General features: G+C 38.2%; 1 protein-coding gene across 1 annotated transcript in view; it reads right to left on the bottom strand.

Annotated features, from left to right (window-relative positions):
- The window catches only part of LOC127639219 (transmembrane protein 178B), a 113112-nt gene that overhangs the window by 45141 nt on the left and 47320 nt on the right, over nucleotides 1-20651 (bottom strand). Inside the window, exon 2 of the mRNA XM_052121127.1 lies at nucleotides 5967-6080. Within this exon, the coding sequence (XP_051977087.1) occupies nucleotides 5967-6080 (114 nt within the window). The remainder of the gene's footprint in view (nucleotides 1-5966; nucleotides 6081-20651) is intronic.

Raw genomic sequence — 20651 nt, 5'->3', positions numbered from 1 at the left:
GGCAAATATGTTGCCTCAGATCAACCCATAAAATGTGTTGTTAACACTGTTTTATGTGACTTTAATCTTTAAGCTGTATAGGCATATGCCTGTAAATGTATTGCAATTTTGTGCCTCTCTGCTCTATAATGGATGAGTTTAAGAAAATCAGAGTCCCGATGTCAAAGTCTCCAACTGTCAGATTGGAGAGGAAAAGGTCTCTCCGCTTTTGAAAGAAAATATAGTTATAATGGATGTCAAAATGGCAAATCATAGCTGAGAGATTTCTCTAACACTTCCTCCTCCTCCCCTATGCCCTGTGACTGGCTGATTTGTGCCGTCCTTGTTAATGTCAGGCTCAGATGGTTTGCATGATGACACTATTACCAATTTCCATTTATTAATGCTTAGACACATGGAAATGTCTCATATAGGAGCAATTAAATCTATTGTGTATAAAGAGTAAATTATGCGTTGTGACCATTTTCGAACTCCACATTCTAAAAAGTACAATTAAAAGCATTCCATCCATTGAATGTTAATAATCATACAGTTTAAATGTAAGTACAGCGACGATACAAATAGCTCCATCCTACCTTAATAATATCTGATTATAACAGTAAACGTTAATTACTCTTAACAATTCATTTCCTCTGTGTATCCCACTCTGGGGTAGCACAGATCCTGTTTTTAGTAGGGTCCCAAGACAACAGCAATTAAACAATCAAACTCCCATTTTAGGTAACAAATTACTTCAGTAAAGGATGGACATATAAAAGTTTGTATATTTAAGCAATATTACACAAGTAAGAGTTTGGACTCTCAGCACGAAATGACTAAAGTTAATGGATAATAGCTAGATGTTAAAGTTTGACACATAATGGCCAGTTATTTAGTCTGTGTTTTCTCTGCTGACAAAAACACTTCCAAACGAAGGCAAAGCAGGCTCAGAGGTTGTCGCTTTCTTACCCAGATCACTGCAGTTCTGAGGTGAAATGCCCACTGAGTAACACTATTTCCCAAACAAATGATATTTTAAAGGTTAATGCTCAAGTTTTAAATCAGCAAAACCTACCTTCCTAACCTATTCTGGATAGTGGCATAAAAAGTAACTGTGATATTTGCAGAAGCAACCATGTCAGTTTTTGGTGCTTCTCTGACACTTTCGGCCCATTTCAGATTGACAGCATGTCTAAAACAATGTGAATTCATACAAGTGGAGTTTTACAAACAGTGAAGCATCTGAGTATTTTTATACTGAATATCAGCACTCCTGGAACACCTCTTGTCCAATCAGATTTAAGGACCAAAACAAATTGTTGTATTAAAAAAGAGATTTTAGAAATGGGCTTTTTAAGGCTAAATTCTTTATTCTACCTCCATGGTTCTAACTCTTACTTTGTGGTCCCTGAAACACTAAGAGCCGAATGCACTGAAATCTAAAGGATTTGGCAACTAAGAGAATAATTGTCTGTAATGAATAAATTATGGAGGTGGGAACTGGCAGAACAGTCAACAAAACTTTGATGACATAAACAAACTTAAACAACATAAAACACACAGACAGCATGGCCGCGTGTCTCTCTCTCTCGAACTGGCGTCCCCTCCTCCTCTTTATCCCTCTCCTGCTGATTGGGCTGATTCAGCACATTCAGTCCATTGTTACGGCCTGGCCACGCCCTCCTCCTCATCACATTCGCTTCTTTGGGTACCTTTACACATCACAGCAGATCATTTTCTGTCATGTTCATTGAAAGCTATTCCTGCAGCTAATTTTTGGTGCTTCCTTTTGATGTTAAAAAATCCTTAAGATGCCGAAGTTACTGAACTAGGCCAGAGACAGGATAAGGAAGAGGAGACATGAGTAAATGTAAAAAAATTCATGGGAGAAATTAAAACGTCAATATGGCGGCTGTAGGAAAGGAAGTCTCACCTTTCAGTTAAAAAAGTTTGTTTTTAGCATTAGCTGTATCGGCCTGAAAAATCGAGTTTTTAGGTTGTTTTGAGCAAAGAAGCTATTCCATTCCATTGCTGTCAGTTTTTATTGAAGACTTGAAATATGTTATTGATATATTGTTCTATTATTTCAGTCTTTCCCCTCTTTCAAGTATAGGAGCTGCATTATATGCATAGCTACATAGAAAATAGCTTGCCAGGGGGAGTTACCTTCATCCAAAGATGAAAAGCCCAAAAGCATTCATTAAGTTGAATTGAATATGCTGTCCGTAGCTAAAAACAAATGGTTTAGGCTTCTGTGGAGTCTTATCTTTGCTTTGATACTATAATCGAAGTAGTGTCTTTATTTGTAACTTTCTTGCTGGTGTAGTCGGTTTCCACGGTTTTGACTGACAGGTACAAATGAGTGCTGTGTACACCCCACAGCCTTGTGAAGTTTTGCTGATGTCATTTGCAAGCAGATAAGCATTATGAGAGCATACAGTAGGAAATGTTCTAACCCGCCTTTGTTCAATTTCACACTCTTTATGAAATGTCATGCCAGGGCTCTCATCTGAGCGGAACACAAGCTAAAGCAACAAAAGCTGCAGTGACACTAGAACGTTACCTATTCTGTTAGTTCGAGACATCAAATCACAACAAAAGCTTTTATCTACCTTTTTTTCCTCCCCTTTTCTCCCCAATTTGGAATGCCCAATTCCCAATGCGCTCTAGGTCCTTGTGGTGGCGTAGTGACTCTCAGTTGCCTCCGAGTATAAGAGTCTTATTGCGTTGCTTGTTGAGGTTGTTTCTGCGGAAACGCAGCATGTGTTGAGGCCCAAGTTATTCTCCGCGGCATCCATGCACAGCGCACCACAGAGAGCGAGAACCACACATTATAGCGACCATGAGGAGGTTACCCCATGTGACTCTACCCTCCATAGCAACCGGGCCAATTTGGTTGCTTAGGAGACCTGGCTGGAGTCACTCAGCACACCCTGGATTCGAACTTGCGTCTCCAGGGGTGGTAGTCATCAACGTCATTACTCGCTGAGCTACACAGGCCCCCAATATTAAAGTTCTTATTAATTATTGCAGTGTCTAAAAATGGGATGGTCCTGAGTTGTGGCATGGCGCAACGTGAACAGCCGGTAACTCACCCTTAGACCCGAACCTGGCCCAAAACCTGTAGGTTTGTCGGGTACTGTCGGACTCAGATCGGGTTGAAGGACTCTATACACATGCAGAATAACCAAATACTGATTTTGATATTTGAATATCGTGCACATCCCTGTTTATAACGCATGATTTTGAATCAAGGTATCTAGGTGTACGCACATTTGTTATGCAACCAGCCCTGCTCGACCCTCTCTGAGTGGTATTCGAACTGGCATCAGCCAGAATGGGAGGTGGGCGTGCTAACGAAGACGCTAAAGGGTACAGCCTCTAGTGCACCCCTTGAGGCCAGGGGAGTAAGGTTTTCACATACTGCACAGCTTTCATGTACCAGCTGGCTCCCGTTACACTCACCCCCCTAAACCTCACTTCCATCCGGGTCATGGCACCATTGCAACTGCTCCTGCTCAACCTGCTCAGAATGGGATTTGATCTAGCATCAGCTGGGATGGGAGGTAGGCACGCTTACGAGGAGGCTAAAGGCTACAGGCTCAAGTGTCAGTCACTAGTGCGTCTCTTGAAGCCAGGGGAGTCAGGTTTACACATAACGTACAGCTATCATGTACCAGCGGGCTCCCATTACACTCAACCCCCTAAACCTCACTCCCATCCAGGTCACCAAATAAATAAATATTTTTCATCCTTTCATTCTCAATCACCTTTTTGCCTATGTATTTTAAATCGCTTTCCACTCTTAATTAATTCACAAACAAATACAAAAATAGAGAAAATTATTTATGTATTCCTTGATGCGTATTCGTTGATTACAAGCAAAGCCAGTCAGATTGATTTATTGATTTTGATTGATTGATTTCTTTGTTCTTGTTGGGTGTGATATTTAGGATATGTCCTGGTCAAGGCCTTCTAGCTGGCCTTGAATGATGCAATCACTCTTTAAGTGATGTAATTTGAAAGCGAAGAGTGCAAGATCTTGCTGATGAGTCGTTTGTCATCACTGCTGGTATTGCCATTGAGAAAGAGATCCTTATGGATTTACAAACCTGAGATGTTCTGCGTGATCGTGCGATTGATTAAATAAACAGGAAAGGAGGACTGATTTTAACCTCAAGTAAATTGGTAAGTGTTTTTTGCATTGTTAAAGCAACATCAGGAGTTTTCTAAGTGTAAATTATACTGCTTGAGCATTCAGTGTCAGATCAAGTTTTGAAAAGTCTGCATTCCATTCTACTCAGAAAGTCAGATTTTACGACTTCCTACTAGGAAAGGCACAATGGAATGCATCTTGAAGTCAGAATAACAATTTGCAGGCTTGTGTAAAAATTCTAAACTCAGATTTCGCCGAGATGCAGGGGCATGATGTCACACAAACATGTTGACACTCAGGGAGATTTACAAAGTAAGTGATAAACATTCACTTTATGAAGTAATATCGATAAAGGAGTTCACTTCCACATTACATAAGGTTAAAGCTAAAATCATAAATATTATTAGATAGATTTTTACAGGTATTATAGACCTCCTTGGTAGATTCATATGAAACTTCAGATTTTTCAATGTCTGTTTGGTAGAGACGTTCATTTCACAAAACAGTCATGCTGCAGTTAAAATTCGGCTTGCTTGAGCATTAAGTGCCATTTCAAGTTGTGGCTTTCGTGTGTTGATGTGTTTTTAAAATGTCAATTGGTATTACTAGTTAGCTGCGACATAATATATGATGTCCAAAGGCATATAGTGTGTCTTATTCATTGCGAAACTGTGTTTCCTTAATGGCATGAATCACATTTTAAGGCGTAGACTTAAAATGCACGGCCCACCTCTGATTGTTATCATTTATTTATCTATTTCTTTCTAATGACTAGGGAATGGGCAACAACTGTCAATCAAAAATTCTAATAGTTTATCTAGATTTTTTTGTAAATTTGTTTTTGTTTTGTTTTGTTTAATTAGGTTGCTGACAGCATGCTGCGATTTAGCTGTTAGAAAGTTTCCATGGTAAAACCCTCTTGGAGAAGTTGCAACTTTAAATGCTTCCCATTTAATGCACTGTCAGTGTAACCTTTCACATGCAGATGGATGTTTTTGGCCATTGTACTGCATCTTATGCTTTTTTTAGTACCCCAATTGTTTTGGATATTCCTACTAGTGACTAGGCACAAACAGATACAGATTGTTACATATTCTGCAAGTGATTTTGTAAAATCTACTTGAATGGAGGAATATGGAGGAATGCACCAAAATATTGAATAAACAAATATGCAAAAGTATACAACTTTGTGAATTTTATGTTTTCTGATTCTACTTAGCTTTCTGTGGAGTTCTGGGGGCAATGATACGCTAATGGTCCGCTTTAAGTGTTAGAGCATTTCTCCAACATTACTCCAAACAAAGCATCTTTATAATTTCCATCTTATGTGGTGGGGAGAGTGGGACCAGAGCAAAACTGGGTCAACAAGGTATCCCGTATCTGACTTTGAGATATGTACCCTACTTACTCTTTCTACAAAGCAACAACAAATTTCTTTATCTCTATATTTAGGTCTACAGAGAGCTTGCTCAAGAAAAATAAATGGAATATAATCAAATTTTTTTGCTTTACTCTTTCTGTATTTGAACTTAAGTGTTCCGTCTGATCAGGGGAGGTCACTAGGCTGTTAATGATTACTGTTTGTGCTATTTAGAGAGTGCTTTTCTCAGCATCAGTTGGGAGAATAACTGATTTGTACCACAGATGTAAATTAGTCAAGCTATAATGGCAGCTCTTTGTCAATCAGTTATGATGTATGTGCCTTGTGGAAAACTTTGAAATACCAATGCTTTAGATGTAATACAAGGCAAATAATCCTGTGGTCCATCGCTTATGACAATTGTTGTATTTCTTGAGTGTGTCTTCATAAAAGTGAAGTCAGGGTACTCACGCAAAGAGTGCCACTCATCCTGACGTATGGTCTTAGTGATGTTGTAGGAGAGATTCTTGGGTATTGTGGCTGAGGAGTAGTGGTACTTGATATAGGAGCATCTTTCAATCGACCCTGCAAAAGAGGAAGAGATAAAGAGGTTGAGAGACTTGCACTCAGTTGTATTTTCTTAGATAATCTATGAATGAGTAAACCTGTCAGATACAAGAAAGAGCAAACCAGAAGTGATGTCTGTTTATAGTGAAATGCTTTCTGAATTACATGTCTCATAATGCTGTTTGCATTTAATGAGATTCTGTAAGTATACATTTACATTGGCAAGGACAGTAATAGTAGAGAAGCACCCTTCTGTTTTGACTGATTTACTTCAATGGATCTTTCACACACTGAGGCGCTGTTTCAAAAAACCTTTTGAGCAGCCTACATAGGTAGCATTTTAAGGCAATATAGGTGGGCTCCAAATGGGAAGGCTGTTCCAAAAGTCAGGAAATTTTATTTTGCTGCCTCCTAAGATACCTAGTATTAGCCCACATGGTTTCATAACAATTAGTAATAACAGTACAAGATGGCAAAATCAGAATAAATCGTAGGAGTTGCCTCATACCACAATGTATGGTTTTTACTCACAAAGAGAAAAACTATGATATTACAGGTTTTCCTAAGTTAAACCCCTAATCCAAACATAACTATAAAGTCTAACACATTTTATAAGGAAAATCATGGTTGTGGACCATGGATGAAATAAAACATTGGGGATTAAAACGAGAAGTGGAAAATATATTAAAGGTTAATTGTGAATCCGTCATTTGTATTGCATAAAAAATATGGAATGAGTAACCAAAATAAAGTGTTCGATGGGAGCCTTTCTAAAATTTGATGCTGTATTGTATGTTTTGAAATTCTATTTGTTGATTGGTTGGTCTCTATGGGAGTCAAAGTTTGAACCTTTTTGCACTCGCAAAGTCATATGATATCTTACAATTTCGCCATCTCACATCCAGGATGGCAATTCATTTAAAAGGTTTCTTCACCCAAAATTGAAAATTCCCTCATCATTTACTAATGCCATCCTAAATGTGAATGACTTTTTGGAATAATATACTTTTTGGAATAAATTATATTTGGAATAATATCTCAGCTCAGCCCATACAAAACATGTGGATTGTGATCAGTACTTTAAAGCTCCAAAGTTGTAGTAAAGGTAATCCATATGACTCCAGTGGTTAAATTAATGGCTTTTAAAGCCACACGGTTGCTTTTGGTGAAAACAGATAAATATTTAAACCCTTTTCACTATAAGTGTTTACTTCCGGTCGCTCTCCAATGCACATCCATGAAGGCAATCAGTTCACGCTGCCTCTCGCTTGTTGGGATGTTCACACGAGACACGACAAAAACCAAAAGTGAAACTAGATTTGTTTACAAGAGAATGCTGTTCACAAGCTTCATTGGTTTTGCTTCAATTTGAACACGCCAGCATGCTTGTATCATGCGAGAGGCAGCGTTTACTGTTTACTGACCTCATACGCGCATTGGAGAGCAACCAGAAGTAAACCGTTATTGTGAAAAGGACTTATTGATCTGTTTCTCACCCAAAGCAATCAGGTGAGAATGGATTACTATGATTGTCTGTGCTTTTTGGAGCTTTAAAAGTTTGATTACCATCCACTTGCATAGTATGGACCTACAGAGCTGAGATATTCTTCTAAACATCTTCCTTTGTTCCTTTCCCCTGCTCTGCTGAAGAAAGAAAGTCATATTCATCTGGGATGGCATGAGCTCTAAAATGGTATGAGGTTGAGTAAATGATGAATTTTCCTTTTTGGGTGAAATATACATTTAATACCAAAAACAATTGATAAAAAATTGTTTAATATAATTAAAAAGTGGCTATTTTGCCTAATATTTGTGTGCATTTTCATGCTTATTAGGACTTTGTGCCTGACAGGCTTATATATTCAGCTTAGCAACATGCAAACATCAGATTCTGAGCTTACTATGTTTTGGAATGGTGCTTGTGTATTTTCGAGGTATACCCACTATACACTGCTGCGAGAGATATTTATTTAATTGTCTGTGTGTTCTGCAAGATCAGAGTTCAAATTTCCACACCTATTTGTTGTTGTCTTTTTCATTTTCTCTTAAGATTGAACTCTTTTATAGTGGAGGTCTCATTTGTTAACATCCCAGGGGGCTTTTCTGACATCAACAAAGTAATGTGATTGTGTTTCTCTTTTCTTTTACATCAAATAGTGGTTTCCCACAGTCTGTTTTTCATCTGAAATCCCACTCAATCTCCAACAATGGATTTTGTCAAATTGTATAACCTATCTGTGCTTTGGGCAGAGAGATATACTGCTTTGTGACTGAAATTATTTCTTCTGAGAATACTCTGAATTATATTGCTTTTAAAATTAGGCCTGAACACAAGCTTCCCCTTAGACAGGAAGGTGATGTGCCCATATGTCCTTAAGTCTCATGCATGCACAGACCAGCAGTGAAAATTGGCACTGGCAAAGATAATGATCCATATTTCATTGTCCTAATGGCACATTCCAGCAGTCTTTCAAGCTTGTCTATTTTCTAAGGCCTAATTTCCTGTTGATTATGAAACTCTGTTGATAGAAAATGGCAGCCTCTTTTCATCGTGAAACGAGAACTGCAGTCCCAGCATTTGTCCCGGTTTTCCATTATTGCATTCTTTCAGGAACCAGTAGACCAGCTAAAATCTATGTTGTGTTACTAGGGGAAGTTCCAATGTCACATTGATAAGCGAATCATTAGTGTCATGAGTTGGAAATGGACACGCTATAGTGAGTGATCACCTTCTATATTGCATACTCAAAATAATATTGAAAAACTTATGAACATTAGATGTTGAGATAAAATTAATTGTATGAATTTTTTACGAAAGCTAGTAAACCATGTCTTGGATATAAAATATAAACTAGGTCTCTTTGCATATAAAAACTAGAATTTCTGAAGAAAATTATTTGTGCTTGTGGAACGGGAGCCAGCTGGTAGATAGCTGTGGAGTGTGTAAATCTCTCTAAAGAGGTGCACTAGCGACTGATGCTAGAGGCTGTAGCCTTCAGCCTCCTTGTTAGTGCACCCGCCAGTTCGAGTCCCGTTCGGAGTGGGGAGACCAGGGCAGTTACACTTACCAGTGAAAAAAATCTGTTGCAATGCTAGGGTGTTGTGGGTGTTTGCCAGGGCATTGCAATGTTGTTGCTAAGGTGTTCTGAGTGGTTGCTGGGTAGTTGCTTTCTGGCCCCCATCAATAGAGCCAATGGTAACATGATAACTGAGTGGGCATGTAATCCTTTTGAGGGAAATAAAAAAATGTTTTCTTAATTTATAAGATGGTTAATTTATAGATCTTTAGATCTCTTTTCAGATAAGTATGTCACTACAGTTAGTGCTCATTCAAAATTGCATACGCTGAGCTTAACAGAATTTATACGGTTATGTAACAGTTACACGGGCATGTAAGACAGATCATCCTGTGCCCTGTGCATCCCTTTGGAGTTAAAGCTGATCGGGTCAGCGACCGAGTGTAAACCAAAACCATCTTTCTTCCAGGCTGACAAGACAGCAATGTTCCTGTGTATAGATTTTCTGATGGCCTGCCAAGCCTGTGAGAGTTGAATAGATTTTAAATACGCTAAGAAGCCTAAAGGCTTCACAGGAAAAAAAAGAAGGTTGTAAAGTGTCACTGAGACCACAGTACTGATTTTAGTTTGGATGTGTGACATAAATACAAAGCTGTTTACTTCAGTTAGTCATTTACTTTAGAGATTTCCTGGCATTTAACACCATGAAATCAAAATAAAAAAATTATTTTAGTCCATCTGTTTGCTGTTAACCCATTTACAGTATATGCTAGTGTAGACCTAAAAGATGACTAAATGAAATTTTAGCATATTAATTGCATTAATTAACATTTTAATTATTTTATTGATTTAATCTCTAAATTGACAGACCTAATATATATATATATATATATATATATATATATATATATATATATATATATATATATATATATATACTGGCAGCAAAAAGAACGGATTTTGCTGTTTTGGAAGGAAATTGGTACTTTAATTCACAAAAGTGGCATTCAACTGATCACAAAGTATAGTCAGGAAATACTGATGTAAAAAACAGCACCATCACTATTTTTTTTATTTTATTATTATTATTTTTTTTAATCAAATCTAGACATACCCCATTTCCAGCAGCCATAACTCCAACACCTTATCCTTGAGTAATCATGCTAAATTGCTAATTTGGTACTAGAAAATCACTTGCCATATCAAACAAGGCTGAAAGCTATTTGGTTTATTAAATGAATCTTAACATTGTCTTTGTGTTTGTTTTTGAATTGCCATAGTGTGCAATAGACTGGTATGTCTTAAGGTTAATACTAGGTCAAAAATGCAAAAAAGAAACAGCTTTCCCTAGAAACTCATCAGTCAATCATTGTCTTGAGGAATGAAGTCTATACAATGCTTGAAATTGCCAAAAAATAAACGGAAGATTTCATACAAAGGTGTACACTACAGTTTTCAAAGATAAATTGACAAGTGGCTCTAACAAGGACAAAAAGAGATGTGGAAGGCCAGATGTACAACTAAACAAGTGGATAATTTCATCAGAGTCTCTAGTTTGAGAAATAGATGCCTCACATGTCCTCAGCTGACAGCTTCATTGAATTCTACCCGCACAACACCAGTTTCATGTACAACAGTAAAGAGAAGACTCAGGGGTGCAGGCCTTATGGGAAGAATTGCAAAGAAAAAGTCACTTTTGAAACAGAAAAACAAACAAAAAAAACTATTGGTAAGGGCAAAGAAACACAGACATTGGACAACAGATAATTGGAAAAGAGTGTTATGGATCTTAACAACATTGAGCTTTCGTGGGATCAGTTAGACTGTAAGGTGCCCGACAAGACAGACACATCTATGGCAAGTGCTACAGGAAGTGGGGGGTGAAATGTCACCTGAGTATCTGGACAAACTTACAGCTAGAATGCCAAGAATCTGCAAATCTGGACAATTAATTTTTTAAATTGTAATAGTAATTTTTCATGTTATTAATGTCCTGACTATACATTGTGATCAGTTAAATGCCACTTTGGTGAATACAAGTACCAATTTCTTAATCTAAATCTGTCCATTATTCCAAACTTTTGGCAACCAGTGTATATTGTATAATTATCAGCAAGTGCCATTCCTTTGCAGATAACAGACTCCCCTGTGTAATCTTTTTTACTATTCATTGTACTGATTTGGCAGACTGGAAGAGTCTCTTATTTATTTATGACTTTCCAGCCCCTCTCGCTTTGCTTTAACTGTCATAGATTGAGACATTTTACTTTTAGTTTTTTATTTCTTATAAGTTGAATTTGATGGTGTTTATCACAAGTGCATTTTCAGCTGTTTGCACCAGAATTAATCACTGCCATTATCCCCAGCTAATGTGGCTGCTTAGCCAAATTTACAAATAAATAAATAAGTGCATTTTAAATAATCCATTTGCAACACATTTTGCACGTTGCCAACTGAAGTGCATAGGCGCCATTGCAAAATGAATCACCCTTGAATTTCCTCTGGAACCTTTGGAATGTTACGTTGTGATATTTCTAATGTCTTTTTTGTCAATAATGCATGAGCCCTTAGCTTCATTTTTTCAGTCCCTCTAGTTGATTCATGTCTCCTATTGAGTGAATACCTTTCTAAGAAAAAGCTCTGATCCACAATATTGACAACAGTGTGAGATAGGACTGCTCAACATGTGGAAGGTCTGCATGTCAATAAGGTAACAGATTACAAATACAATAGCCTGATTTCTGGCTTGGCCTGAGATCAATTATGTGTGTCCAGTATCCTCTTTTAATGTAATCTGGATCAATGCTTCACTACTCTTGTGTGGTGTACCATAACATCTCAAAAAGAAGATATTTGCACATCATTGCCGGCCACTGACTCTGTCAGAAGTGCAGTGCAGTGCAGTGCATACATACTACTGAACTTAGTTTCTATTCTAGTGATATAGTTAAGTTTAGTACTAGGCAAGAGTGATCAGATGCTGAAGCCAATGTGATGCTTTTCATATTTATTTCCATTAATCATAATCTCCCCTCTCTGCTACAGGCCTTAGCTGTGCTGCTACCATGTGGTGCATGGCATTCATTAGTCATTAAGTTTATCTTGTTGCCCATGTGTTCAGGTCAAATACACTGCTGAAGCTGTTTCATAGAAGAATGACAGATTCTACATGCTTTGGCATTCTAGTGATAATAATGTATTATTTGATGATTCACTTATAGATATGAGTGAGCAAGAGACAGACCTAGTGGGTGTGGCGTCAAGCCTTGGAGAGGCATTATTGAAATAATAATAAGCATAACATTTTCATAAATGGGGAAAATAGTGTCCAGGAGGAATGGTGATCAAAACGAAGGGGAATCTGGCATCCTTGTGGTGAAACAGGGCTTTTTGAAGGGTGGGGAAGGGTCCGTGGAATGGCCCAGGCATGACGGCCACACACACTCCCCTCCTGGATACGTAGCACATGGGTCGGTGGATCTTCCCAGGCCCGCGGCAGGTGTGAAGGAAAGGCGGACCGGCCTCTAGCCCGTCGGCTGCAACGCATGCTGCCCCCCCCGGCAACACATCTAACTCGCGCTGGGTGTCTGAGGATCGGGTCCAGTGGCACATCTAATTCGGTCTAAGCCTCCCCACTCTGGTCCTGGCCATACAAAGATGCCAGTTTGTGCACACGTGGAGAATAAAAGCCGGCTCCCCGAGAAGAGCCGCGCTCTGCGTTTATTTGGCCCAATCTAGGCTTACAATTTATGCACCCCTTCTCTCTCCTGCCCACTCGCGTCATGAGCCTGGCTGAAGGATGGCCCTCACAGGCGGGGTGACGATGACGAGAGGGAGGGGTGGGTCGTTCCACCGCAGTCTAATAATTACGATGGAAAAGTTTCAGTTGGACAGAACTCCAGTGCTTTTTTGTTCATTTTTCTTTCCTCTAAAGCTGGCGCTACACTAGTCGTTTTTTACCAGTCAGGTGTGAGCTTCATTTACATAATCGCTGGCCCGGTGGAGGGAGACGAAGCACGTATTAGCATCTGTCATTGGGATTTCATTAATCACTTGACTGTCAGGACTCACTGCTGAGTTAATGGCTTCAAAAACTGAAAAAGCACATTAGGATTGCTTGAAAAAATTGTTTTGTTGCTGGGGCGAGTTCTTGTGTTGTGACCAATGAGCTTCTTCTTTAATTGAAGAACTGACAAGACGTCAAGCTGATCTAAATGTTTTCATCTGTGATCACACTGCATATCATCACAAACACTGATTGTAAAACATAGTGATTCAGCCACCAAGCATTTTTCCTGCATTTTCCTTTTACCCTAAAATTACTTGTGAAATCAAAAAGCAGAGGTACAACATTCTGTTTTTATTGGACGTAATTCCTTTACTCACTAAAAGCTATGCATATGGACATGTATTCTATGGCAAGCCTCGAGGGGATCACATATCACACACTTGCACAAGGTAAAGTTACTTCTTGAAGACCCCTAATCTTAACTGCATAGTATCTTACAGAATATTAATTGGACTTTATTTTTACTTCCCTCTGAGGAGTGTTGTAATTCGAAATGCATTGTGCTCGTGCAGACCGTTGTCACACAGCAAAAGAGCAACAAAAGCCATGATATGAGTGCTTTATCAAAGCTAGAGTAAGCCGTGCTTCAAGCTAACAGTCCTATAGTGGCGTTTTCATCTAGCTGACTCATAGGTTTTGACCCAACACTCGATAATCTAATTATAAATGTGCCTTGTGGTGCTCTCTGTCCTTATGATGTAGATAAAGACAGATAGAGGCTTTTGGCATAACTCTGTCTATGATTCAACAATCTGCTTGTGTCCACTGTGTTCTGTCACCCACACACATATGCACATCAAAGATCCCTGTCATTGTTTGGCATGGTATACAATCTGTTTTTTTCTTTGCCCTCAGGATGCAATGGTTCACATACAGTAAATGTATGTGTGGCTTTATTTTCAGTTGGGAGCATTGCTAGAATTGCAGCTTGCTAATGGCTATGTACATCCGAGTTAATTTCCATTTATTTTTAATTGCAATTCATTCTAGTGGTTTCTGTGCAAGCTAAGCAGCCCATTACTTGCATCATAATCTAGTCCATAAAATAAGCCTATAAAAGTGTGTAAAAGGAAATATGGATGTAGATTATTCGAGAGCTTTATTTGCACAGAAAAAAAAATCTGTATTATAGGGTTTGTATTATAGAAGACATATAGGGTTTGTATAATAGAAATAGCTTAATTAATTAACCAATAAACCAAGAATTAACCAAGCAACAAAAATAAAATAAAAATTTCTCAGAATAAATGTATTGAGCTATGATATAATGATACGATATCACTAACAAAATAAATGTATTCATATTGCATCATGAAAATAAAGGTCCTTCCTATTACAATTTTACCAACAAAAAAAATGTCCACAGTTCAGCTCTGATCTAGTTTTAGTACCACTCTGGTTTACTCTTGAAATTTCGTATTGTGTAATGCTAATATTGTTGGCTCCTTTATGATAAATTGCTTGTGTTTTTCCTCATTTGTAAGTTGCTAAATTCATTTCAGACATTTAACATCTGCTAATTCAATAAATGTAAAATAACAAATAATAGATTAACTATGATGATAATAATAATAATAATAATAATCAAATAATATTATTAGATCATACACTGGCAGCCCAAAATTTGTAATAATTTCTAGGTTTTGCTGTTTGGTATTAGAAAATCACTTGTTGAAAGCTATTTGGTTTGTTAAATGAAGCTTAACATTTTCTTTTTTTAGTTGCCACAGAATGTAATCGACTGGCATGTCTTAAGGTCAATATTAGGTCAAAAATGGCACACAAAAAAAAAGAAACCGCTTTCTCTAGAAACTCATCAGTCAATCATTGTTTTGAGGAATGAAGGATATACAATGCTTGATAAGTTTTCATACAAAGGTGTACACTACAGTCTTCAAAGACAAAGGACAACTGGCTCTAACAAGGACATAAAGAGATGTGGAACTAAACAAGAGGATACGTACATCAGAGAATCTAGTTTGCGAAATAGATGCATCACATGTGCTGACAGCTTCATTGAATTCTACCTGCTCAACACCAGTTTCATGTACAACAGTAAAGAGAAGACACAGGGGTGCAGGCCTTATGGGAAGAATTGCAAAGAAAAGCCACTTTTGAAACAGAAAAACCAAAAGAAAAGGTTAGAGTGGGCAAAGAAACACAGACATTGAACAACATATAATTGGAAAAGAGTGTTATGGATCTTAATCCCATTGAGCTTTTGTGGGATCAGCTAGACTTTTTTCTGTGCGTGAGAAGTGCCCGACAAGACAGCCACGTCTATGGCAAGTGCTACAGGAAGTGTGGGGTGAGATGTCTCCTGAGTATCTGGACAAACTTACAGCTAGAATGCCAAGAATCTGCAAACCTGTCATTGCTGCAGGTGGAGGATTTTTTAAAGTAGTTTAAGATGTTCTGAGCATTGTTTTTTTTCAAATTGCAATAGTAATTTTTCATGTTATTAATGTCCTGACTATACATTGTGATCAGTTGAATGGCACTTTGGGGAATAAAAGTACCAATTTCTTTCCATTAGAATAAGTAAAATCTACTTAAAATTCATGACATAATATTGAATAAAGTGAGTAAATCTATGAACTAGAGAATATATAAATTAACATTTAACATTTTCAAGTTAAACTAACTTACTCAATGTAGAAAGTACTATATTCTTTTCTTTTTGACTGTACATATTCCCATATGTGGCACATAACCAACAAACATAAAAAGCTAAAATAACTTCTCTAGTAAACATGGGCTACAGTCTCAATGCTCTAAGAGATGTTTAGTCTTATGCTTTTGTTCCAAATTCCATAAGAAAAGATTTTCACGCCCACTTTCATCCAAAGCCAGGCACAAACATTTTCTTTGTGTGCCAACCCTGTTTATTCGTCCAGGTCTGCATATTGCTGGCAAAGACAGTTATGTGGAGTTGCCAGATGGATGATACAGTGTGGTACGTGCTCTGGCCTCATTAATTGTTGACCCAGATTTCTGTCTATCCCTCCCCAAACCCAAGCCAGACTGGATTAATGGGTGAGAGACACCAGTTAAATGCATGGGTTGGAGGGGGGTTGGGATGATTTAATGGCTGTGGATTCATTGACCCATCTGATATGTTCCATTGTTTCCATAATTACAACACAACAGAGATGCTTTCTGCAGGTAGATCAGCCAGTTACTGCAGGGAAAATGGTGAGGGATGTATGTCTCTACTTTACAAGCACAGTGAAATTAATTCAGAGATGCTCTGTGGAGACAAAGAGCATGTCACAATGATGAATGTAATATGCAGTTAATTTTTCCAATATTGAGACATTACTGAGGCTATACATTAGGACAATCTTGTTTACAGGCCTGGAGTGGGAGCTGGAGACCTGTGCATGTCCTTTAAACTTACATGAAGCTTGAATCTTTATCACAGATTGTAGATGTATGGGAATAGCACACATTGTTTTTTAATCCTATGATGGTCATTTTATGCAATAAACAGAAAATGCAAATTTCTTTGTGACAGGTCAGGCAGTGCTCATTGCTTTTATATTTGGAGAGTTCAATGCATCCATTTCTATGAAAGGCATTTTATTGTGCCACATTTAAGAACACAAAATGAGATGTAATGCAGAATGTTACAATTCGCCATTCAATTTCATTCCACCTTTTTTTCCCCTACACAATGAAAGTGAATGGTGACTGTCTGCCTAACATCTTTTTTGTTCTGCATAAGAAAGTCAAATGGGTTTTGAACAACATGTGGGTGAGTAAATGATTATGGAATTTTGATTTGTGGTAGAAATATCCCTTTAAGGGAGTCATGTTGGTGGTATAGAATGCGATTGTGTTGGGCCTCATGTATTCAGATACAAAACAAAGGCAGGCCTAACACAGTCGTAAATCTTACTGATAAAAAACGCGCAAAATCAAAAAGGGAGTACAAAACAGACTACAAATCCCAAGAAGCCTTGCTCACTTTACAACTGTGTGAAATTCCAAAGGATCGAACTCTCAACTGATTTTGGATGAGGCGCTCAACAGAACGCCCCTAAACCATGATGTCATCGGGAGTAGAAATACCTCGGAAATCCTTCTGTGCATTGCTTCCAGTGACTTTGCTTGCCATATGTAGACGTAGCTCATAGCTGCTCTCAGGTGTAGCCTCGTTGCACAAGGAAGTAACGTACAACTTGAAACTGTCGCTATACAATCTTTATCTCGCTGGACAAGATCAGATTACTCTGTGTTCCACCAAACACTTTAACGGATCCGAAGGAGACCGCCGAGCAATCTGCATCTTCATCCGTTTGCCTGCAGAAGTGAAGAAATTAGGTTTCTCCTCCCTCTTCAACCAAGTCGACGTCGCTGATTTCTCAGCCAGCCCTCTGAGAATCAGCAGCCGTACCGCCCGCCGACAGAGCAAGGAAACGGACTCCCGTCATCACCCGGGCCTCGAGGAACTGAGTCGGAGTCAAACGAAGGATGAACACACATTCTACATGCGTCCTCATGCGATCCAAGTAAGAGGTTAACGTCTGGGCAGAGATAGAATATTTAGGTGTGTTATTCTTGTGTATCAAGGTTATAGGCTTGTACAGTTTATGGACCGCAGAGTCCGCTCATTGTTGCTTATAATTCTCAAGGTATTAATGTAACATACTGCTATCACAAATTAGATTTGCTGTGTTGTAATCCACCCACGTTGGTCTGTTGTGTATTTACGCCATCACGGATGAGACCGGCACACTTAGTTTATCAATTAAAGAACCAAAGACTGTGGGATGGGTTAAGAGCCGTTCACTGCGTCTCTGAGTGATAAACTAACAGCTGCCTTCTCTCCAATGATTGCAAACCTGGCTTCGACGCCACCACTTTATTCTCTCTCTCTGTCGTACTAACCGCACGCACACATGACCCCTCACAAACATTTGGCTAGTAGATAACTTTGCGATAAAGCTCACCTTTGTCCCCAAGTTATCTTACAAGTGGAGACACGTGGTACATGGGCAGACGACATTAACCTGCTTCTATCTGCCCACATTCGTGGCCATATACACTGGTCGGAATCTCCACGAGAGTCACGTCAGCCATTTTGTGTGTGTCACTCCTTATACACACACACACACACACACACACACACACACACACCCACACACATACATTCCTCTCGTGTGTTATAGGCTTATTTTTGTTACCATATCTAATCATGTCACTGTTTAGTTTGTAGTTTTAAGTCGGAAGTTTAGTGACTGCATTGTATTGATTATTAATTGATATTACTGCATCAACAAACTTTGTTATATTTGAAAGGCTGGCAGGGGATGCCAGTGCTCGCATTCAAGCCTTCGTTGTTTCCTTTTGAATACTGATACTCTCTGGACATCGATTTTCCTAAGAGACTGTTATACTGTCTAGTTATTAGTCCCTGATTCCAGGGTGGTGCCCCGGCAATATTAATCTTTATTAATATTCTATTGATTTTGATAACTGAAAATTATCTTTGATTACTGAATTTGAAGGATCAAAAAGCTAGTGTTCAGTCTAATCAATGTTCCATTAATTTTAAGAATTAATGATTATCTTTGATAATAACTAATATTCTATTATAATTGATGGTTGTCTTAGATGATTGTTGATTTAAAGGATTAAAAAGCTAACATTGGTTCTAATCAGTGTTCTATTTATTTTAATAATTGATAATTATCTATGATAATTATTAATTATTGCTAAAAACCAAACCTGCTCCTAAACATAGACTGCTCCTACAGTTGTAACTCTCAAAACTACCCAAACTCTGTATGAAAAAATCCAAAATGGATTGACAACCCTCTTTTGAAGTAAAAATTCAAAATTTGAATTTCCTATGTGTGATTACACTGCTGTATTCTTAATATTCAGCGTTTGCAAGAGAATATACCTCAGTAACCTCGGTGCAGCATGCCTTTAGGAATTTGTGATAGGGAACATTGATCCTGGTTTGCTATGGCTCTGAATAGCTATGGATCATATAGAAAGTTCCACACTCTGCAGCATCACACAGTCTTTGAAGGGCCATGGAAGTTTCCCTCGGGAGTAGCTTGTCTTTAGTAATTCACTAGAATCAGTATGTACGTGGTAGAAGCCCTCATGCCACAGTGTTAGAGAATGAAGATAGATTAATCCAGTCTGGTGTGAGGTCCACTTCACCCTGCTGTTCAGGCTCAGACAGGATGGTGGATCTCACCCGGAGCCAGTGGAAAAATAAGTAGTCAAAGAGTTTGCACTTCAAACTCTGTAGGTGTGCAACAGCATTTATCTATCTTCCATAACATGTGAAAGCTGTATTTTTCTTTGTATTTTGATTGTAAACTGTGTAGTCAAGGGAATACGCAAGCACTTGCCACCTATTTTTCAGAGGATTTTGCATTTACCCACATAAAAATACAGAAACACTGTGTCCTAATCAGACATGGTGCAATATATTTCCATCAACAAGTAATTTGTCCACACTGAAAGCGTTAATACTGCATAATTAGACACAGTCACAACCAATCAGAACATATTTGATGTTTAACATGCAGCTATGCAAAACAAGATGTTGGACCAATGAGATTTCACTGTGGGTGGGGCTACCCAGTGCAAGACCAGAGAAATAAAAACCAAGCGAGTGACGTAATGCTGTAATGCTTGTAACTTTTTGTGCTTTATGCAATCATATTTTATGAAAATATTGAACGTGCTAGTGCTTTAACTTGATAACATGATCGCTGGCCAAGTTAACTGAATTATCCGACAATTACAGTATATCGAATTTAAAAAATCTTTCTTTTGTATTACATTGTGGTCATAGGGTCACACATTGCCTTCAATACAGGACTTTTAACCTGTTTGGTCATTTTAATCTTTATAACTAGGCAACAGTGTTGTTTATCATGTTAATCATCACTCATTTAAAGTAAATATTCAGTCTTTGAAAAGCTTTTAGAAAGTGTTGACGTATTAGTCTCAGTCACATTGCACATTGCGAAGGACAAGATAATTAAAAAGAAGCATTATCATTATCTATTGTGTGCTACAGATGAAAACATAGGCAGAGATTAGTGACCGATATTATCTAGACACACTGACAGTGAACTGCTTAATTAAAGGCCTGAAAATGGCTGCCAACACACTGTCCTTCAGAAAACCTAACACTGCCATTAAATATTTTGCTGACGTTCACAGCAAATGGATAATGGCAGTCTCAACACCATGCGGAGTTTCCCATGAGATGCATTCAGTTTGAGAAGTCTTTTTCCAAAGGTTACATCTGGAAAGTTCCAAAGCTCAAGGTGTCAGCTACCTCTTCTGTATAGTTAACTATAAATTCTGGGGATGCTAACGTTGGTAACAAACAACACAAGTTACACATTCACACAAAAGCGTTGAGAACCATTGTTATTTTGTTCTTCAAATTTCGTTTTGGTGCGACGTAGGGTTGGGAGTCGATTCCAAAGCATTGGGAATCGAAAGTCAATTCCACTCAGGGGT

Source organism: Xyrauchen texanus, chromosome 47 (assembly GCF_025860055.1).
Source record: "Xyrauchen texanus isolate HMW12.3.18 chromosome 47, RBS_HiC_50CHRs, whole genome shotgun sequence".
NCBI lineage: Eukaryota > Metazoa > Chordata > Actinopteri > Cypriniformes > Catostomidae > Xyrauchen > Xyrauchen texanus.
This window is presented reverse-complemented; position numbering and strand designations above follow the sequence as displayed.